The following is a 23,793-nucleotide window of genomic DNA, read 5'->3' on the forward strand; positions in this document are numbered from 1 at the left end:
AGGGGGGTTTTGGACTGGAATCTCCCGAGGTCCCTTCCAACCCTTGCCATTCTGTGATTCTGTGAACTTCATCTGGGCCAAGGTTTTCATTTCAGAGAATGCCAAAAATATGGGTTTTGTCTGTCTTGACTACACTTCTAGAAATTGCAAATTTCTTTTTTTTTTTTTTTTTTTTTTTTCAAATGCAAATCCCACTGAAGTCTGCCCAGACTCTATATCATATATGGTAGGAATGGAATTAAGCCTTTGTATGACCAATGCTGGGAGCACGTAGTATTGAATGGTTTGCAGAAGCTATGTCTCATTTGTCTGGAGAATTTAAAATGAGATTTGAAATTAATCAAGTTTTAATTTGTCTTACAAGCAAGCAGTTTGTTTCCTTACACAAAATTATGTGTCGGCCAATTAAATTATATTTTTAATAATGAAAGCACATGTTAAGAATGTTTTACCTTCTTTTTTTCCCCTAGTCTCAAATCTTAAAGTTGTTTTTTTGGCCTCTGGTGTGGTTTTGCTTTTTTATTTAGTTTTTATTTTTTAGATAAAAAGGAGTGAAACATGAAAAATGATCTGTGCTACTCTAGAATTGTGGGGGGTGGTAATGTTTTTTATTGGAAAATAACTTTCGGTCTTCTTAAGCCTACCGTGATTTTTTTAGGATAATTAATAGCTGTGAATCAAACTTCTAGTGACCATTGTAATACGCAATACATCTATTTCTCTTGTGTATTTACAGTACATGAAATATCATTTGTAGCATATTTTTTGTTGGAAAAAATGTTATTTAATATTGTGGTGGCATATGAATCTGAAAGGTATGTCATACCATATGGAAGTAGCTTGCCTACTTCTTAGACTAGAAAGTTTTAAAAGGTAAAGAAAAAAAGATGTTCAAGCTTCTGCAGCTGTATGACTGCTCTTCCATTTGTATGTTTGTGTGCCCTTGAGTAATGTAGGGAGCAAACTTTGAGAGATTGGAAGTAGCTGCATGTTCTTGATATGGCTGTTGGTGTAAAACATTAAGATGACACTCAGGGTCCATCTACGTTACCGGTTTTGTGTATGGGAAAAGTTTTTTGATACAGTTTTGCCTTCTATCTATTTGGAGTCCTGTGTTACAAGAGCACTGCTGATACGCTTCAATTTGAGTCCTTTCTGGGGAGACCAAGCTTGAAGTTGTACATTGGAGTATCACTATTTAGAGTACACCATTTGCAATGTGGGCAGAAGGTCCTCCAGAAGGTAGTTCTTGGCATGCACAGTGTGTGAGCAGAAAACTGGCAATTGGTTTGAACTTCTTTGCTGGTAAAGATGGGTCACAGATAATAAACCATTATCCTTCTCTCTTTATGCTGTGTTACTAAGTAGATATTTTCACAAATACTTGAAACTTTTTTATAAGAGTCTGAAAACTTCATGAGTAGAGCCAAATAGAGTAGCTTCTGGTTATTTTTAAAAAAAAAAAAGTAATTACTACGTTTGGTTCAGGTTTCTGCAGCTTAAAGACAGAGACTTAAGCCAGCAGTCTGATCAAGAAATGGAAGATGAAACTTTCGGACTGTCCTTTATGCAGCCTGTTATTTATGTGTGAACTCTCTCATGTACACCTTGCATTATCACCTGTGCATACAGCAAATGGAAGGTGACATAAATTACATGTACTGTACAATGCAAAATCTATGTGTGCAGGTGGCAGTCCACAGGAGCAGTCTTCTGGTAAGTCTTCATGTATCATTTTCTCATGGAAGCAAAGAATATTTCCTGGCACTGAAAACTTGTCAGCTTGGCTGGAAAAAAGTAAGTTCTGGGATGGAAGAGGGGGAAGAACTCCTCCTGTCCACGTATCTTGTTCCAATACCTCAGCTCAATAATGCCGTAATTTTTGCATCGTTTAAGAACTGCTGTGTTGGTTTGACAGTCTGTCTAGTTAATCTGTCTTTGAGTATGAAAGAGGAGTAGATGCATGGAAACAGCTTTCTTTTAGATACATCACTGACCTGTTTTCTGACAACCAGTGTTTTTGAAGCTTCTTAAGCTAGACTGTATTGAATAGCCACCGACTGACCTATTTTTAGTATAATAGTCTAGCTTTTTTTTTAATATAATTTATATTTTGGTATTGCTAGTATCTTGTGGCACTGAGTTCCTTATGCACTTATGGCTGTATGAAATTATCCTTTATTTTAAATCTGCTGTCTGCTAAATTCTTTTTGCCAATTTCTTTTGTCAGTTGCTTTCTATTTGTCATTCTTATGCTGTTTGATATTTTGGTTATAGAACTTGATTGCGTGTTATCATTTATAAACTGGATTTCTCCTTATATTGAAGCCATTCTGCAGTTTGGTCATCCTCACTGATCTTTTCTGAAACTTTTGGGGATGTGAGGGTCAGAACTCCACTTGTTATTCCAGATACTTTGCACCACAGATTTCTAAACAATGAAGTTTTGTGGGGTTGTTCTTCATTTCTTTCCTGATAAGGAATGTGTTTTCTATTTGCCATTGAGCATTTTGCTCCCTAGTGGATGAGTATCTACAGTAACTCCAAGATCGCTTTTTCTGAGCAGTGATGCTTCAGAACTTAATGTTATGTTTACATAATTAAGAATATTTTTCTCATGTCTACTACTTTGACACATTTAGTCTGCTATTTTATTGCCTGTTCCTTGAGATTCTTTTGTAACTTTAAGCTTTGACTTTTACTGTCTGAATGTATTAACTACATATGTTTTCACCTCACTAACCACTGTTTTCAAGCCTATACAAAATGTTAAATAGCAGAGATTGTTGGAGTTACCTACTGATAAACTTCTGCCTGTGTGAAACGTGGACATTTGATCTCTACCGAGTTTGAAACCTTTCTTGAAACCCAGTATATTATATTGGTCAGTTCTTTATCCACATGCGTCTTAACTACTTCAAAGGACTCAGAGTTGGATCTTGATTTCCTTCCATAAAAGCCACGTTGCCTTTTCCAGTATACAGTATGTATCCATGTGCTTTTCCAACCAATTCACCCTGTATAGTCTGGATTTGATGGATTATCAGAACAGTTGCTCCAAGACCTGGTCACACATCATGTCTGTAGCTTTAATTTCTGCATTGTTCTTTGATCTGTACAGGGCTAATTGAAAATTGTATTTTCTGTTTCTGCTGCTTTTCTGATCTCCCACTGAATCTGGAGGTGCTGTTTTTTCTTTTTCATTTTAAAAAATGGGCTGGAATATGCTAGCTTCTATAGCGTGTTTTCATACAGTTAGCTCATTTACATTATCAAAATTTGAACTTTCTTTAAGGTATAGCAACACTTTTTCAGTGGTATGACCTATGTAATTCCTGACATTTGGTTTCAAACATCTTAGGCTTTAGATTTCAGAGACAAGCATATTTTGTCATGTTCTACAGTCAACATGCATGCGTAGTTAGGACTTTTTTAGATACTGTTAAGTTATTTTTTCCCTAAACTTGACCGGTTTCTTTCCTAATTTGACAAAGAAGTAAACTGGCCCTATTTAGGTGTAGGAGAAGCTTACCTTTCTTTGATTCTATCTGTTCCAGAAAGTTGTCTCAATTCTGAATTGACCTAAATATTTTTTTCACGCACTGTTTGCTCAGTTGTGTGTAGAATCATGCAACCTTCTTTGTCTGACCCTTTGTGATACTGGCAGCATTTCAAAGAATGGCACTGGCTTTGATCTTCTGCCTCCTGAATTAAAGGCAAAATATTTTCCTCTTGAACCTTTCCTCTTGCCTTTCCAGTGGTATTTAGGTGTACCATTGCTGTTGACTCTGATGTAGATGGCCTATATGTCTTGTGAGATTCACTGTTGTTGTACCATGTAGGCAAATCGGCATATGATATTCAGTGGCAGCATAGATTAAACTATTGATATTGCTCCTAATCTGACATTTCAGAACTACAAGCTGCTCGCTCTTTCCACTGAAATTCTTACCCTGAAGTTTTATCCTCAGTACTCAGACATGTGCCTTTCTCTTTCTAGCTTGATGACCATGACCCATGGGACTTCTATGGTTCTTGGAGTCAGGACTGGTCAACAGAAAAAGTCTCTCATCTGTCTGAGCTTCTCTAGGTGACCTGCTTGAGTCTTGATAGTAGATATCATGTCTCTTCAAGTTACTATTTACTTGTGCCTTATGCATGTACCTCTTGTCTGTAAGGCAGGTAATTATGTATGTAACAGGCTGGTAAACTGGATTACCACTCTTCTGCTGGACTTCTAAGTGCATTTTATTATATTTGAAGGACTTTTATTCTTTTTCTTAAATTGCGTTTATTGGCATCTGCATCTCTGCTGTTGATCAGTAATCTCCCTGGCTTTCCATGCCTGTACTCAAGGCCTATATACTGAAGTGCACAGGAAACCACTATGAACTTTCTGAGCAGCCTCACCTGGTCCTCTCCTGGCCCATCTTCAACAAAATGTGTTTGAGGGAGCTGCTGCATAAGCTTTTTCCTCTAGCTTTTTCTGAAAATAAGCTACCAACAATAAGCTACCAAAACACAGCCCTTCTAAGTCAGGTTTGGTCTGTGTTCAGTTAACAGCACAGTTTGGATCTACTGCAAAAATTTGCTGGTGAGATGTGTAGTAACTCTGGAGAAAAGCAATTATTTAAAAATGAAAATTGAAGCTTATAGCGAGTTGTCATCAAAAAGAGTGTTGGAGAGTTGCAGTACAAAGGAATAGTTGAATGACCTTTTCTAAAGGAGTTTGTGACGGAAGGAAGAAAGCAGGGCACAGAGGAGGAGGGAAGGACCTGAAGTAAGGTTGTTGGGAAGAACATGAAAGGAATCAAAGGCAGAATTTTGTGGATCCTTGACCATGAAGAGAAACTAAGCCTTGAAAGAAAAGATGGGACTTTATTTGCTAAAATCCCTTAACTGGATACATGGGACTTTTGTGGTGAGGCATTCAGAGGGCAAGAATAATTGCTTGCTTTCTTATGAAAATCATCACAAAAAGAGACAGAGGGATGGATTTTCAACCTTCTAGTCCCAGCAGAGCTGTTCAGCTGTTGTAGAACCAATGTATTCTTGCATTAAATTTGGAAATGACTTACAAGTCCCAGTACTGAGTAAAGTGGTGCAAAATTCTTTACATAAAATCAATTCAAAAGACTAGAATTTAATCTACAGCTGATAGTGTAATATAGGGTTAATAATTGTACATTAGTAACAGCTCCCTTCATTTGTGTGGATATTTGCTTATTCTTTGACTAGTGAAGCACAGAGACTTTATTCAGAAGGGACGTTTCATTTGACATCTACATCTCATCCCTAATTTACATGATTACAAGTAGTTCAGGAAAATTCAGAATCAGTGGTTGTGCTGTATTTTAAATGGAGGGGGCAGAGAGAAAATGTGCATTGTTATGAGATTATCTAAAATGTACTTTCAGACCTTTTGTTTCAATTAATTTTGGCAAGTCTATTTTATGTAACTGTTTTAGCTGCTAAAAAGCAGCTTGTTGAATCCTTAATACCTGTCTCCTTTCATGTTACTATAGTGATCATCAGATCTTGGATCTGATTTGTTCTGTGACTTGGGGAAAATAGAGTCATTATGCAGCAAGAAAGCAATTGTTCATGTATTTTCAGATCTGATGACTAGGATCCTCTTATGTTTTATTGTTTGGAACTCATTTGCAAGCACAAGAGTCACTTGTTAAACCTTCCCATGTAAAAAGAACAGAGATGGATCAGTCGTTAAAACAGTAGTTAGAGTAAAGCTTATTTGTTAATTACTTTAGTTTTTAATAGAATCTCTATTTGCAATCTCAAGCGCTCTCTGCCATCCCCCTGCCTGGATATGTTTATTCTGTCCTGAGGCATCAGTAATAGATTGATAGAGCTCTACTGACACAGACAATAAAGAATATTTTCCATTGGTACAGTGTGCTGGTTAGGGTAGAAACTGGCAGAGCTGTACTTAACCATTTTAATATTACTTCACAGTACCGAAATACTGGTGAAGTACTCGACAACAAAAGATTAAATGAAAATTCCCAATCCATAATTGGAATGCATACTCTGTGGCAGAAGGATCACTAATCTCTGTTTCAACTGTTTATTTTAAAACAGTATTTACTTATTTAAATAGTAATTCTTTAAAGATACAGACCATTTCAAAAGCTGTCTCTTTTCACATCGATCTTTCTTTGTCTTCGGCCTTGTTTATCAGATAATTGGCAATGTGGGTTATATCACTCAGTTTTTAACACAGTACTAAAACTACCCTTGTCCAAAAAAGTAATGACATAAATGATTCTTATTTTGGATACTTCTGCTTGCTGTTGTTTGCATTTTTGCGTCTTAAAGGCTTTATTAGTGAAATAACTATTAGTTTGTCTTAAGCCTGTAAACTACCTTATGGATCCATCTGCATTCCAGTTGATTTTTGATTTCACTGTTTTGGGTCAAATTTGTATTAATACACAGCTTGTTCTTGAACAGAGAGTTAATTGCTTCAGGGGCACGCCAGGGTTCCATCTTTTTCTTCTCCTTCCCCCCTCCCCACCTTTTTTTGTAAATTTATGTTGTTCTTCAGGGAATTCAAGCTGAACTAGTGGATCTGTGCACAAAAAGAAAAGACTTGGACTGAAGAAAAAACATTTCCCGTTGAGAAGGGATTAACATTGTAGGAGATAGTGAAAAAGAAAAGTAAAGGAGGGCAAAAAGAAAAGCTAAATATCTTTTATACAAATGCTAGGAGCATATGTAATAAGACTGCTGAATTGGACTGACATGTTTTCAAGGATAAGAAAGATATTATTGGAATAAGAGAGACAACCAGGAAAATGAAGGGGGATTTAAAATGCCAAGATACACAGTTTTAGTGAAGGGAGAGCTAATATAAAGCTGGAAGAGATGTAACAATATTGCTGAGGGATGATATTCAATCTGCAGTAGGAAACACCCCTGCTCTCCCCCCTCCCCCGGGTGGTTTTTTTTTTCCTTCTTTTTAAACTAAGTGCAGTGGTTTGCATACAAGGTAAGGACAAATTTAATTTTGTATTTGTGATTCTTGGCTGTTGCACTAGACTTGCAGGTGGTCAGAAAAAAAACCCAAGTTGTAAAAATATTTAAGACAAAACGGGTCCCTAGGAAAACCAGAACTTTGATTTGAAGAATGCTGGAGTATTGAGGAAGAGACAGTAGGGAGAGGGATTGTTAGAGATCAGTTAGGATATTGACTGTGTTAAAACTACAACTGAGAGCATGCTTTCACTGTTGCTGTAAGGTTGTTTTGCTTTATCCTGTTGTTGAAACAGTATAGAATAGTCACTGTCATCATGGGAAGATTGCAAATATAAATCTGTATATGGAGATAAGAAACAAAATCAAATGATCATAAAATCATGGAATTTGAAATGGTTGTGTGGTGGGGGTATGTACTAGACAGAGGAAGCAGCCCTAAAGTTATTGATTTTAGCAAAGCTAACTTTGAAGGAAAGCAAAATGCTCCTGGGATTTTTGCCTGCAATCCTGTGATGAATGGGAAATCCACTCCACACAAGTAGAGAGTACATAGTGTATAAAACACGTAGAGAGGCTGCAATTAAAATTCATCCCAGTTAAGTCAAGAAAAGGAAAGGCCGATATGGGCCTGAGGCAAAAGAAGGAAAGGCAAAGAGACAACTTGCCCCTCCCGACCTTATGCTTTTTCCTTCCCCTTCGCTGTTCTTTACCATTTCTTCGACTGTCCCTTTATCCTCTCCAGCCCTTCTGTTCTAAGACAGTTCTGTTGCTGTGGTCCCCTGATGAGGTTTCTTCCTCAAGTCTCTGTTTTTTGTACACTGGATTTCTAAGAGCATGGGCATAACTGTTCAGAGTGCTCATAACATGGGTGTGAGCCTCTTTCTCCCCTTTCCTCCCCCAAAATACTTACGCTGTGCATCCCCTTAAACGTGGTTGCAAGCTGTATGTAGTTGACATGTTTCCTCTTCCCCAACTTCCTTTATCTGTTTGTGGCTCTGGGATGATTTCAGTTCGCTGCATGGTGAGGGAAGGAGTGAGGCAGCAGGAACTGGGGAGGGCAAGTGGGTACGTAACAACTTATGTAAGACAGTGGGGCTATATGAAAATTTTTAGAAAAAGACATTGTGCTGTACTAGAGCATCTACCACTGAAATGGTGGGAGTTCTCAGAGAGAAGGGTCAAACAAGCACAGAGATGGTTGCAGGTGGTGTTCCTTTTGTGCAAAGTTAGGACACAAATCGGGTCTTCTTTTGGGACTCAGTATTCAAGATGCTTTGTTGTCCAACATCCCACATACACACATTATCAGGCGTCTTGTTTCAAGGTGTAAAGAACAACTGTGAGGAAGAAAGTAAATTTAACATATTTGAGGTCTGAATCTCAGCAGGTGTAAAATGGCATTGCTGAAGCTGAAGGCAGTTTATAGTAGCTGAAGGCCTGGCCCTTAACTAAAGCAAACAGTTTGAACAAATTTTGATCTGGCCCTTTACTTTTAAAAGGTGAACAAAGATGATAATGGCAAAAGTGGATTTCAGAGAGAGATTTAATGGGACAGTGATGAAAGATTGAGTGGTCTTTTTCTGTCAGTCAATCTGTATTCTCTTTCTTTTTTTAAGTCACAGTAATTTGTTAACTGCAGAAATTGGCAGCAGGCGGGGAGGATGACCATGTGGTCTTACAGCATCCAGCTGATGACCAGTTTCTGAAGATGGTATGAGGGGATCATAAAGTTTAGTTCCATGTGTATTGTGATGATAGTTGCATCTATATTTAAAGCTTTCTGTCACTGAAGCACTCTTGGTGTTGTCAGATGTCTATTGGACTGGATGAGCTGCAACTTCTTGCAATTGAATGTCAATAAGACCAAAGCAATTTTGGTTGATTCATAGCACCAGCTTAAGCATATTCACTTGCACGGATTACATTTGACAGATAGTTACCTTCAGCTGAACTCTGTGGTTAGAAGCCTTGGTATACTCTTGACAGTGAGCTTAGAGCTGATGCCTTATGTTTATTTCATATCCTGTTTTTGCCTTCCTAATACTGCATGTGTATGTCTACATATAAATAAATTCACAGCTGAAGTACTAGTCAGTCCACTTGTTATCTCTGGACGGAATGTTGTGATGAGTCAATTTCAGTATTTAAAAAATGGTGTTTTTTCCCATTTAGGCAGTTTTAATTTCAAAAGCCATCTAATTGAGGATTTTTTTTTTATCAGGACCTCTTGGAAAAGTGTCTGTCAAAGTCTAACAACAGGATTAAAAGAAAAAAGTATAGAGGATAAAACCAAAGATGGAAAAAGTATTATTCCTTTTGGAATGTTTTCCTTGTATTCTACCAGTTTGCTGGCCTTCCAGAAAATATATTCAACGCAGGTGTTCTTACCCTATTATATTAGTGAAAGTTAAAATCCTATGGATTCTGCAACAAGATTGTGCACAGTGTCATCAAATACTGATGTGTGTATGCACCCTCTATAAAACTTATAGAGAAAGGCATCTTTCCAGGTCTTTTCTTGTAACAGTCCTAAAATAGTCTGGGTTAAAATACAGTTTAATTCACTGATTTGGTTAGTTGATCTTGCTTATGGTGAGCTTATGTGTACTGAAACTTCATTTGGAGCATATTGAAGAATTAAACTTTTCAAACCATTTCCCTGTGCAGGCTCCTAGTCAGCTTAAAGCAGCATCCTGATTTTTGAAGAACAATTCAGTGATTTAACACCAAACAGCTTGTGCGTGTACTATTTCCACTCACAACTTCAGTTCCTGATTTTAAAGGCTGAAGGTGATTTTCCTACAGAGCTTAAGGAGGTGCTAAAAGGGAGAGTTTGGAGTTTTTGCTTCCTTCTCTTAGTGAAGGATAGGAATGCAGCATCCTTGAATTTTGATATGAATGAACTGAAAATAAAATACTTAATACACTGAAACATTTGTAGTTCTGTGTTTTGGCTAGACTAGCACACTGTGATGAGAGGGCAGAGTTGACTTCGTATTTTTGGCTATGGTTAGATAATGAATCTCAGCCTAGAACTACGTTGGCAGGGCTGCCTTCTAAAAATGACAGAATGGTTGAAAGTGAAGGAATCTCCCCTAACTATGAATGTTAACTTAAGCACTTTCTTTTTTAAGATATCATAATAAAGTCTCTGACCATGCTGTTACCTAAGTCAGTGGTTGCAATGAATGGCCCCAAGCCCTCTTTGTTTTATTCCTGTAAAATGCTCTTTGGCCTGACGAACCAAAGATGTGTGAAAAGCATCACATTGAAACCTACATCGATGCCAGGGTTGCAGCTTGCCTCTATCTTCTGTGCTCTTTTCCTTCAAAGTTGCAGTCAAGTTACTATAAAGGTCTGAAATACAGAAGGGTGAGTAGTAGGTTTGGGTTTGCTCAGAGGTGCAGGTTTCTTATAGCTTAAAAACTTCATTTTTTGCCATGTGAGGGTAGTATAGGATTTGAATATGGAAATACAGGAATTCAAAAATGTGAATAAAGTCATTTAATAATAGCAAGTAAAATTTTATTACGTGCATATCTTTTGCATTTGCTGTAAGATAATGGGCAAACAATCTAAAAACAGTATTGAAGATTTTAGGTAACTGTAATGGCTATACTCCTTTTCTCCTGTACTTGATAAGAAAGAGAAATGCATTTGAAATTGAGGCAGGGTTCTGGCTGAAGCAAAACCAAGCTCACTGGCAAACTCATCAGGAGGTTCTCTTAGTGGTCTAGAAGGTGTCATTTGTCTGTCAAGTGCCATGCAGATAAATTATCTGAGCTGGCTTGTTGTCCTAGATATTATTCTTTAATTTCCACATCCCTCCCTCCCCCCATCCCCTTGTCCCTATTAACATGGTTATTAATATCTTTTTTGGACTTGTTGAGAACGAGTTCTCAGGCAAATTCCTCCTGACATATTCTTGTTCTCATATGTTTGCTACATAAATTCATTATCTCTTGCCAAGCTTTAGATCTGCCAAATTACCTCTGTGTTGTCTCAATTTTCATTCCAAATAAAACTAAAATGCAAAGAGCAAAAGACTAAAAGTGAACTCTTTTTTTTTTTTGTTTGTTTTTATCTCAGGGCTGTAAGCTTTTTCTCCAAGAGGGGGAAAAACAAAAAACAAAGAGCTTAGGATTTTGTATGCAGGACATCTGCCCAAACATCCCTGGCAATATCATCATCACTGCCAAAATGTACTTACACTACAAAAATGTATGATAGTGCTTATTCCTGAATTATCCATTCAGCTAAGGTTTTAAATTTGGGTTAGGCAGCATGTGGTATGTTTTAAGTTGTATGGAGAGATAAGCAATATAGTACAAGCAGGTTGTGCACCAGTGCCAGTGAGTAATGTGTAGAGTAGGAGATGGTTGAGTGTGGCGTGGAATCCTGATGCATCTGCAGAGGTTAAGCTGTGGAAACTACTGCACCTCTTTATTTTTAAAAGCAGTCATAAGGTTGCTGACAGAGAGGTTACCTGAAGGCTTGGGAGGAGTAGAGGAATTTTTGAATAAACCATTTAATTTGTTCCCTGTTTGTATTAATGTTTGAGAAAAATACTCCTTGAGAGCATGGAATCTGCTCCCAACCTGTATTCCCTGCATTTTTTGTGTGGTGGGGTTTTTTTTTTTTTTTTAAAGCTAAATGTAAATGTAGGTAGGTAAAAAAGAGAAATAAAAATTAGTAGAATAATGCAAAATAAGAAGAATAAGGCAGAACTGGGTGGTAGAAAAAGGAGCCTTTGAGATGGATGTTCAAGATGTGTAAATTCTGCAGTTTATTCAGTGAAGGAAGATGTTGAATTTTGGCAGAAAGTTGTGTGATGTTTCTGATGCATCAATTTAGGGGCACATAGACACCCAGATTTTTAAAAGTATATAAAATGTAGAATTGTGGGTTTTGGTCACTAGCTCTGCTTAAATCACAGCTGAAAGTAAACTTGGACTCATGCAAATGGTTTCGTCCTATTTTTTTTTCTCCAAAATTCCATTCATCTACTTTATGTTGCTTAAGTCCGTATCACTGACCTTTCCTCTTTACAGAAATTCACTTGCGAAATATTAAAGCGATGTGGAAGCCTTTGTAACTGCAGCTTCAGCAAGATTTGCCATTATGCAAGAAAAAACTGAAATACATACCTGCATGCATCTCATCTCTTTGATATGCAAATACCCTTTACTGTATCTTTTATTAACTGTTACGCTTCTCTTTCACACCTGCTTTTGCAGAGTGGAGATGTGAACCTGCATGTCCCCCAGTGGTAGAATATGCTGTATATCTTTATATGAGCAGGCAAAAAGAGCATACTTAGACAGGTTGAAGGTGAAAAAGATTTTTATGCTCAAGTTTCTGATTAGACCATTATAGCAGCATCACTAATTCCCCTCCTTCCATCTATTGTCTTCTCTCATCTGTTGTCATCAGTGACCACTGTTGATTTGTTGACTCTATTAAAGTATTCAAGGAAGCCACAGGCCTGTCATTTTGGTCATAACCTTAATCTGTTTTCTCACCTTGGGAGAAAATGTGTTAATACGCTGTCTGTTTCTATAGAATGAACTCATTGAAAAACTTCCTGATGCAACAAATCTGCAATATATTTAGAAGAGAAAAAGGTTTTCTGAATCTTGGTTATTTTAACAGATAGCAAGCTATGTTTAGGTAGCAATTTTTATAAGAACCATACCAAATTAAGTGACGTTAAGCAATTGTAATGGTACATTGTACAGTAATTTTTGAGCTGGTTGAGTTGCAACTTCTCCTGATTTCTCCTAATCTCTGATTTCTTGTTATTTCTGAATGATTAAGCAAATTATTTATGCTAACTTCTGCTTTCATTTACATCTCTGTAAAGCCTGTGTAACTGTAGTGATTCTGGAGTTGCTTTAGCTTTTATAGCAACTAAGGGGAGGGGTCATTTCTGCCAGTTTGCTGATCTGGAAAATAAATGGAACATTTTTTATGCCTTACAGGTAAATTGTATAGCTACCTAATTGCTCTTCATAAAGCATTTAAAAATTCTTCATATTGCATATCACCTTCTTTATAATAATAAAATTATTTCTATTTCTGAGAAACTTCTTGCTATGCAAATAGAACTTATTTAAAGGATAAACTAACACAGACTTGTTTGAATTTTCTTGCAGTTCATTTTTCATTTATTTGGAGGAGAAGTTGCTCTTTTCTCATATTTGAGAAACAATCTTTATGTTTTAGTTTGTATTTAATTTTTAAATGTAGCTTGCATTAGCTTGCTTTTTTTTTTTTTAAATTTGCAGTTACCTGATATTTGGAAGAATCTTGTTCATGTTCACTGTGGTACATATCACTGAACTGCTTTGTCCATCTTATTTGAGAACAGTGATGTCCATTACATGTGCTGGAGTGTATTCCATTTCTAGTGTTTATCTGAAGATGAATCTTTGGTCCTTGTCCTTGTTTTATATGTGTCAGTCATTCCTGCCATCCAAGACTTTCTTTGATAGTATAAATAGCCTTAAGAGCTGAAGTTACAGTTGAAGTGTTTGCCATCACTAGGTTGGCTGGATAACTAAATAGGCCAGGGTTGGTATCATTTGGCTTGAATGACTGGAAAAGATCTGTTTCTTTCATTTTTGGTGCCAGAGTTCTCTCTATTGTGGAACTCCTCATTTATGGCCGGCAAATCTGGGAAGAAATCCATCTGGTTTCTTCATCTGTCTTGCCAGACACTGTGATCTAGTTATTTGAACAGTAGATGATAAAGAGAAACTTTAAGATTAGATTGTATTTTATGGTTACTAGAAGCTATGATGAATAAAAGGAGTGTATATTTAACCAGCAGAAGAGATTTATGTTGTCTTGAAATAACTCCTCTTAATTTATCGGTAATATTTTAATAAATCTTTCTTGTGCCATTACATATTAGGATAAGAAGTATAACCTAAAGGGAAAGATTGTGCAGGTATGTCTTGAAACTTATAATAATTATAAATTCTAAAACAACTGGGGAAGATACTACCGCATCTGTTGGTTGCATGTCATTTAGTGCAGTGGAGTTTTGATCTCTGGTTAGTGATCTTGGGCTCTGCTATGATATATTTAGGTATTCTTTATTATTTTTGAAAGGAACATAAAGGATTCTTTTCCATGTCTTTACTTCCTATTGTATTTTTTAGAAATAATTTTGTACAAGGTATGTGGGTTGTATTAATATTAAGACATATTTTTAATGGAAAAATCTTACTGATGCAAAAAGATCATAGCATCCACTGAAGAAGAATTAACTTACTGAACTTCATTTATTTTGTCTTAAATGATGCAATTCAGTTCTACATGGAAGACACTAAAATTGTCTCAGTTGCCTTTATATATATGTAACAGGACATTTTGATGACAGGATGATTGTGTGTGAAGAAAAAGTGTACAATGCTTAAATGTGCCAGATATCACACATGTATGTTGCGATGTAATATATGTGTGTGTTACTACCTGAAAGCCAGAACTTTGCAGGTTGGTGTCTCAGAATTGCCCAAAATTGCCTTTGGCTTGGAAAGTGCCATTGTAGCTCCAAAAAGGGGAATCTATATAACTGTGTCTTCTACTTGATACCCGAAATGTGTTAATGAAGAAGAATATTAGACTTTTTTTGAAAAGCATATTAATTTTTATTGAAATACTAAATATTTTTCTTATACCTGTTATAATGTTTATTTATACTTGCTATACTATTTATTTATACATTTATTATACCTGTAGATAAGACTACAGTTCAAGACTTAAAGAGAGAAAGAAAAAACCATGGTATTCTTGAATCAATCTATACAGTGGGTGCCTCTGGGGGAAGTACAAGTTTTTGCATTCAAGGAGCAGCTATACAAATCATGCATAAGAAATCCATGGAAAGCTACTAAATGTATAGAAACCATGGCTGGCTGATGAAGTCTCTGAGCTGCTGGTGGTTGGAGGTTCAAAGAGTATTCAGGAGCATCATCATACGTGCTTACTATGCTTCTATATGCTCCCCTGCTTTTGCTTTTTGCTGTAGTTAGTCCTTCAGTCTTAGCCAGTGCAACTCCTCTGAAGTGGTGATGTATTTGGTGGTGATGCTGCTTTTTTGCCGCACAGGTTGCTGCAATATAGTGGAAGTTTCTGTTAGCAGTTAATATGTTAAAATACTGGCTTTTGTTTACACGACAGCTCTGCCTGATCCAAACCAAGTGGCAAAATTCATGTTAAATTTAATTGTTATGTTTTCATGGGTAGGGTCTGAGTAGCACAGATCTTTAGGTGCGAAAACAAACAGTTGTAATGCCTCTTCTGTCCCTATCTCATTTTATAAACCATAGCTTGTCCTTCAGTGTGTCCTTGTTCATTCTGCACTACAGTGACCCATAGGGTAGGGAATATTTCCTAGGCAGGAAGTGGTTGGATTTGGTACTGCTGGTGCTGAAGGGCAATTTGCTTGTGATGGAGGACTGTAAGAGCTTCATTCGGGATGTGCTGAAGGAACTTGCCTATCAGCTCATTGGTCCAGCACCTCTCATCATGGAAACTCTTCCAGATCGTAACAAGAATGCTATTAGGGGAAAGATTGTGGATATCTTTCACCATCTCGGTTCACCATCAAATGGATTTTCCATTGCTTGGAATTGGTATTAGGCTCTTGCATTGGCAGAGGATAATGTGGCTGCAGAGTAAATTTATCTTAGTAACTAATCCTTGCCACCTCCCTGTGAGGTGATTTGCTAAGTATTTGACAGATGGGGAAGCACAGGAGGGAGAGATGGCTTCAGAACTGGGATTAGAGCACTGATGTCCCAGGCTTCTGGTCCTGTGCGCTCTGCACAACCATGAGGCCAGCCTTTCCCACCCATCTCCTGTTACTCTCTTGGGGCAAATGCCTATAGAACATTATTAATAAAGACAACAGGGGAATAATTGTGTTGTCCTAGTCAGGAGTGAAATTTGTCTTTTATTTCTGTGGTATTGTATGCGATTTAATGCTAACGGTCAGGAGACCTTAAATAACCACATCAAACAGCCGATTTGGTGCCAGCCTTCCTTCTTATTTAGCTTAGTCTAAACTGACACCAAACTTTGAGACATTCCTCTCCTCCCACAGTGGAGAGCCGCTGGGATTTTTTTTTTATACCACACATGGTTTCCCTCCTACATTTTCCTCCCATGTCAGATATTCATACCTCCTTTAATAACCAGCAGGGGGATCATTACATTGAGCTACTGCCAAATGCATAATGACTGCTGCCTTTGCCTTACACAGTCACTGCACTACTGATATCCAATTCAGCATTGTAAAGTGCTTAGGGCTACCTTGGGGATGTGCTATATTAAACCCAACTATTCTAAATCCTATTTAATACAAAGAGATTGGTGGTGGGGGAGGGGGGAGGGAATTTAAAATTGTCATTAGTCACCTATTTTCAACAAGTAAAAATACCTGGTCATTTAGGGCCCAATTCTGTCACTCTGAAGTCATAAACAGTGCCAATGATTTTAGTAGGGGCGCACGAAAGCGCACACTCTGCTTACCACTGGGAGAGACAGAATTGGGTCCTATAGAAGCTGCAGCTGAGACGGTAGGTTTGCAAGGAGCTGATGGGGGCGAGCGCGTCCATTTCTGAATTCCACTTGCAAATTTTTTGCAGTGAAAACAGGGAAGCGGAAACATGCTTCATACCTGACTAAAAATAAAGGTACTCTTAAACTTGTAAAAGACAACATTTTTATTTGAATGATATGACAGAGCTGCCACCGGAGTGTTACCTGCTATAAAGAAAGCTTAAGAATTATTACCTTTATTAGACCAGTGACACTGAGCTTTAGCCATACATTTCTAACTTCTGTCCCTCTACAGAGACAATTTTCTTTTCTTAAATAAACTGTCATGCTAGTGTTAATATATTGTTGGCTCCCTCATACTCTGAGAATACTGCTGATATAAAACATGTATATGTTAGATTGGTAATAGTATCTTTAGTGTAGCTGACTAGAACAAATGTGTTTCCCTCATGGCTGTGCTAATGTGATAAAGGAAAATTGGCTGTTCATCAGCTTTTGGCTGGGTAAAGACAGTAGAGATGGAACCACATTCTTTTTTATGCATTAATACCACTGAGAACTTTTCACTAGTTATATTTCATGTGCAGGCATGTTGTGCAAAGATGTTGTAAAACATGAGATAATGCTACAAATAACAAAGTAGAAAAGCCTGTATCTTTTATGATGATAACAGTCAAACACCAAATGACAGTAACAGGCTGTAAAAAATGCGATGCAGAAAAAAAAATGCAATGTAACCACCATATACACATACACTTAGGCTCTTGCAAATAGGGCATCAGATGTTATAGAGGGCTTTGAATTAAAATTAAATAAAAAACTGTTGTATTTAGGTCATTGATGTGTCAACACAAAAGATAATTTAAAATGGAGAGATGTATTTTGAGTGGTGAAACTCATATGCAGTAACTTTATGAACAAATCTCAAGGCTTAGTAATTATGATAATAGCCTTCAAATTTCCATCAGTGGAAGGGTAATAAATATTCCTGTCTAAATTTGGGAAATATTGACTGAATCTGGAAATGGCAATAATGCTCAGTATGCATCTGTATGCTTGTAACTGCAGTTTAAGGAGAAAAATTAAACTGTACAATTTTGTGTGAAGCCTAAATAAAAAAAAAAATCCAAACAAAAATCTCCACCTCATTTCATATTTTCTCTTTTAAAATACTGATAGACTTATGTTGCCTGAGGCACTGATGCTGATCATCTGAGCTCAGATTTATAGATAATTGTGTCTGTGTATCTTGGTCTGAAATTCAAAAGACTTTATTGGTGGAATAGCATTGTGAGTGCTTATATTGTCGTTTTCAAACTGGTATTTTTTTCAGATTCTGGCTTCCGTCTTTGCAACAAATTATTCTGGCTTGTAAACCTTCTGTTTGTCCTCACATATATATTGTTCTTATGGAAGCAATTATTCCAGGTTTATTTTGTTTCGATTAGCATGGGTATCAAGACAGGCTAAAGCGCTCTAGTTTTATTTGCCCTCTGTAGACACAATCCACCAGGCATCCATATCCACAAAATGGAAATAATGCTCTGTAAGTTGGCAACAGCAAAACAATGTTTCAAAGTCTGAAGGCTACCAAGCTCTCATGTGAAATAAGCCTTATGCAACCTAAATGTTGCTAAAAATAAAGTAATTTCAGTTTTGCAAATAAATCCCTTTCTGAAATAAATGAGATTAAGTTTAGTCAGTAAACAATTCAACAGAGTTCAAAAGTTTTGAATAAGTTTAACTTGGCTCTGTAATTAACTTCATTAATGGGAAGCTGACTATAGCCACGATGCCTCTGGTTTTTCATTTTGTATGTGCCCATAGTTTTTAAATGAGTATTGAATTTCATAAAATGTAAGGCTGAAAGGCACTCCCATGTTATTAAACTTCTAAATTTACGTAAACTAAACATGAGGATTTTTAATGCAAAAAAGTACTTTGTAAAAGCTCAGCATCTTGTGACTTTGTGGAGCTGGGAGAATGCCATAAAGTATTTCTATGAACGTTAGTTAAAATGAATTGGCAGGGAAGGGAGTGCTTGCAGAACACAGTACCCTGGGGTGCTGGCTGAGTACATATTCCTAGCCAAGGGTTCCCTTGATGTAAGGGAATTACCCACTGGGTGTAAAGCAGATGTAGCCAGTTCCTGTACCGTTCCCTTCAGCCCTTGTAGAAAGAAACATGCTGGGGTTAGGGAGGCATTTTGGAGGGGTGTTAGCGGCTTGGCTGAAACGTGCTGCATTTGGTTATGCTGGGTATGGTAGATAGCCCCTTGAGGCCTGTATGAGCTGATGTGTATGAGAAGAGCTCTGACAGCTGTAACATGTGCCCATGGCCTGAAGTGGTAAAGTAGCTGTAACCAGCCTCGTACCTTGTGAAACAGACCCTTCTCCTTTTCCTTCCCTCCCCCTCCCCACCAGATCACTGTACCGTAGATCCTTCTTTGATTTAACCACTGCAGAAATGTTATACTCTGTGCATTTGAGTGATGGTCTTACTAACTGGATTGCTAATGGATGGACAGAAAAGAGGTATATACTTCCGGTAGGCATCAAAAATAAAGACACACAGCAAGTAGGTTGAAGTAACGTTAATGGTTAATCAGTGGTAGCCACAACATATTGAGAAATCAGTGATTGCATAGTGAAGGATGTGTTTGCCCATTTGCATTGTTTATATAGGTGCATCACAGCAGAATTAGTTTCTTCTTGAATGGCTGGGAAGATGACAACACACCTTTTGATTCAAGGATTCTTGTGGGAACAGTTGCAGATACTGATGCTGATGGTACACTGCAAATTGGACAAAGTTTCACAGGTAAATCTTGTAGTATTTTAGTGGAATGCACTGGAATCCTGAAAATAAGATGTGCACAATATGGTTAAAAAAATGTGTGAGAGTCATTTTAAGTTATCTATATGCTGAGAAGTAATGTCTTCCTGCAGGAGAAAATTCCTTTTGGTACAATTAGCTTTCTCAAAAGATTGACCGAAGGATAAAAGTTTGGTAGGTGATCCTGTAGGTTCATAATTTATTCTCTGTGTTACTGCACATAGGTAGGTTTTCCTGCATTCTCCAAAACGTAGGTCTGTAAAGTGACACATTCCATTAATTTACGTTCATAGTTTTTCTGAGTAAATATATGAAACTATTTCAGAATGGGATTGTGTATGACTACACTCTTCTCCAGAGTCGGGAACAGAGCTGAAGATTTCTGGCTGTTCGTGTTCTTCAGCTCTATCAATACAGAATGAGAACCCCTCAGCCTCTAGTAATGCCTGATAGTGTTACTTTTCATCTACATCTAGAATTTTATATGTACTCCAACATGACATGATCATTGCAGAACAGCTGGGGGATGTTTTGTTGTTCTCCACAAATTCTTGGCTCTGCAGATTTAGAACACTGACTATTGCTCTCCAGGAATGTGCAGAATTTGAAGCTAACTCCTAAATATAACTGTATGTCACTTAAACAACTTTATTGTGCTCTTGGGCAAGAAAGTCATTCTGTGCCCCGTTTCTTAAAGCTTATATTTGGAAATGTGTTGTTGTGATTTTGATTCTGAATACTGGGTAACTGTATAAAATGTATAAAAGAAAGGAATATTTAAAAATGCTTTTTATCTTTATTGTATAAATTGATAGGTACAGTTGTACCTACTGTATCTCTTCTCTAATTAGAGGTGGCACATGGACTGGCTCATTACTTCTGTCTAATGAGCCGATCCTTGTGCCACCTCTCTAATCAGAAAAGAGATAGGTACAAAATGTTCTTGTAAAGTTATTATAAATCATTCTTTTTTATCAAAAAAATTAAGTCACTGCCCTGTATAGTTTTGTCCAGGTCCAAGATGGTTTCATTCAGGAGGGGTAATTGTGCAAGAGAGATCTCAGAGTACTGAATTAAACGTGCTTTCATGCAGTGCAAAGCTGCCTTCTGCTCAATAGATTACTTACTTATATTTTTTTTAGGTTTAGAGCAGTTTGTTGGAAGAATGCAAGATTTTCGATTTTACCCAGTGGCACTTACAAACAGGTAAAGAAGCTTTATTTTTGTGAAAAAATAGGAGCGTGGTAAGAAGAAAGAATAGATAGCAATATGCTTATTTCCCACAGTATAGTGCTTTTCTGATGTCTCCTTTAACTGATTGCTTATGACGATGTAGTTTACTGAACCTCATTTCAAAGATTACTTTTAATCTAAAAAATCTTGAGTTAAAATAAATACAACAACTTAATGTGTTTTGCTTTTGAACTGTTGCTTTAATATAGCTGGTATATGTAGTACATATGTAGTGAAACTCAACACTCAGTAATAAACGTGTGCTTTCCTTAATGTTGTTGTCCCTGTTACAACCTGACTTAGTAAGTGTTCTTGCAGAGAGTAGATTCAGTTGCTAGATTTCAGTGCTTATAAACCATCTAGGTGTTATCAACTCATCATAATTCTGACATAATAGTATGTGTTGATAAGTTTAGTTCTGCTGGTTGAGACTTGTCAAGCTTTCGCAGATCTCCGTGTAAACTGTGGGGCGAGGAAGGGTGCATAGTTGGCCAGTCCAGTTTAGACCACTTTAATACTAGTGACCCAGGTGAAGAGGACAGGCACTCCAATTGGTCAGCATGCAGTCTTCATGGCTGTGAGCTTAGCAGTTCCTTTCCTCTGGTTTCAGTGTCGCCGTGGTGTCAGACGTCCATGTCTGGTATTCTTGATGCTCCCCTTACCGCATGTGCACACCCCTACCACAAGGTGCTATTGTCTTAACTGTTCATTGCTTTCTACATTAGATTGTCACCATAAGCCACCATAAGCTTCACTAGCTCAGCCCACATAGCCCTGGGCAATTGCTTTGACTTCCTCCATCCCTGAGGCCAAATTACGGTTGCCACTGCAATTTCTGTTGCCCTCCAGCCTCCCTTCCTAGCGCATTACAAAGAAATGTTACCTTTGTTATCCAGCTCAGGCTGGATTAATCTAGTCAATTCAAGCTGGCCAGACGTAGTCAAGTCCTATTTGTCTGTGTGGTGCTTCTGGGTAGGCTACACGCAATGACACTCGTGACTGCAGACCTTAAGGCTACTTAACGATAGTCTTTCAATAAGATGTAGAGCAGTTTCCTAGGAGCTCAGCTGTCTGCAGGACATTACAACAAACTGAGCTCCTGTGAATTTAAAGTATTAATACCAGTCTGAATTCCAAGTTACATGAAAATCATATTGATTGTATTCTTTCAGAGCAATGCTTGTCAAATCCTTTGAACTACAATCGAAGTCAGTGAAATGAATAAAGTTTAAAAATTGAATGATAAGGTATTTTACAAGATGTTGTGATCTAGTGATGTCTTTGTAGTGTAGTTTTATATCCACAAATAACTTAGTCCCAAATGTTTATCTGGGATAAACTGCGAAGGAAAGTCGTGCCTACGTATCAATTAATTTAAGTCTGTGGCTATCTAAAAGGTCCTGTAACTTTGGGCTCTGTGGAATTTGTAGTGGCAGCTAGCAAGTATTTATTTGCATAATAAGTGTAGAAAAATTATGTTCTTACTGTTAAAGTAGGGATGTTAAAGTAGGGAAATGGGAAAAGTAAGAGGTTTTTAATTTAAAAATTCAGTATCTTCTAGGCTTACACAATCCTCCTTTTGCACCAAAGATGACTAAAGGTTTACGTAACCTGCCCATGTCATTCATATATCTATCTGCTTGCCTACCTACCTATGTATGTATCTATTACAGTTGCTGATGTCAGAGGAAACTAAAGTGACTCAATGGCTTTCACATGGGCTGTAAGAAGCAATTAGAGTGATCACAGACTGGAGCAGCTAAAAAAGTGGACATTTGATAGTTAAAAGTGAAAACATTGCTATCCAGGTTTTCTAAGGTGCAATGTGATATTGCTCAAGCTGGTCTGTCTGGAGGATTTGAGTGCAAATATTCTACTTAACTGTGGTTACAGGCAATATGCGAATGCTATGGTATGCTTAAAAATAGTGTCCAGATCACTGATTGGAGTCAGACATGATGCAGTAATAAAATGTTAAGAGTTCTTCTCCCTTGCATCTAAGGCTGGATTCATCCTACCTAGCTTTAGACAGCCCAACAAGGAGTTCACTTCCCTTGGCTCCATATATGTCTGTGGAGTGATGAAAGCAACTCCAGAGTGCTCCTTTACAGACACCTTCTGAAGGTGACTGCTGCTTACCACATAGGGACCATGGGTGGCCTGATTCCTAGCTGTTTGTCCCATTTATGTGGAAGAAACCAGGCCTTTAGGACTTCTACTATAATCTAAGCTGAATTTTGTTTAATCTGTGAGCCTAGAGGCACAAAGTGGCACTTATCCTTTTTTATCATGTATGTAATTACTTTTTTATATTCTGTGACAGAGACATTTTGGAAGTATTCTCTGGAAAATTTCCTCATCTGCATACCCAGTCTGAGTGCCGCTGTCCTGGAAGTCATCCCCGGGTACACCCATTGATACAGAGGTACTGCATCCCTAATGGTGCAGATGATACCACTAATGACAGAGTGCTGAGGCTGGATGCAGAAGCTCATCCTCTGTATTACATCAATGATGATGACATTGGGACGACCTGGATTTCATCTACGTTTGCTAATACTGCAGGTCTGGATCATGGTGTTTCTATCACAATAGATTTACAAAATGGACAGTATCAGGTAATGAGAAGATTACATTTGCTATTTATTAAATCAAAACTAGGAAAATATTTTTGTAGACATTTTGTTACAATTTTAAGGAAATTCAAACCTTTATGCTTCAAGATGTTATCTGTAGTGGACCAGGAAGAAAACTTCCTTTACCAGCATGAAAAAATGCAAAAGGCAACAGAATGCCTTATGGTTCTTGTAATTCTATTTTGATGTGTCTTGGATATTGTAACAAGCAGTAATCTAGAATTGGTATACCAGAGTGGATATCCTGTGTGAAGACACCAATATTTTGAAATTGATTGCTCCCTTTTAACTCTGCTTTTGTAAATTTCAACTTCAATTTTAATTTCTGATAAAACTTCAGGTGCTTGTTTTGTACATTCTGGTAGAAAGCTGACTGCAGCCAAATGGACTAACATGTCTGAGGCATGCTGACATATCAGAGGGGATTTCTGTTTTGTACGTGTTCTGGAGATGGTAGTGTAGCCTTCTCAGGAATATGGAAAGAGAATACAATAAGCAGGCAAGGTTCTTGAAGAGGCCAGTT

General features: G+C 37.4%; 1 protein-coding gene across 1 annotated transcript in view; it reads left to right on the forward strand.

Moving 5' to 3' along the window:
* USH2A (usherin) overlaps positions 1-23,793 on the forward strand; it is a 407,979-nt gene that overhangs the window by 15,467 nt on the left and 368,719 nt on the right. Inside the window, 3 exon segments of the mRNA XM_009646839.1 lie at positions 19,251-19,386; positions 20,544-20,607; positions 22,958-23,252. Coding sequence (XP_009645134.1) covers positions 19,251-19,386; positions 20,544-20,607; positions 22,958-23,252 — 495 coding nt within the window.

The sequence above is a fragment of the Egretta garzetta genome, unplaced genomic scaffold, assembly GCF_000687185.1.
Source record: "Egretta garzetta isolate BGI_Z169 unplaced genomic scaffold, ASM68718v1 scaffold339, whole genome shotgun sequence".
Classification (NCBI taxonomy): Eukaryota; Metazoa; Chordata; class Aves; order Pelecaniformes; family Ardeidae; genus Egretta; species Egretta garzetta.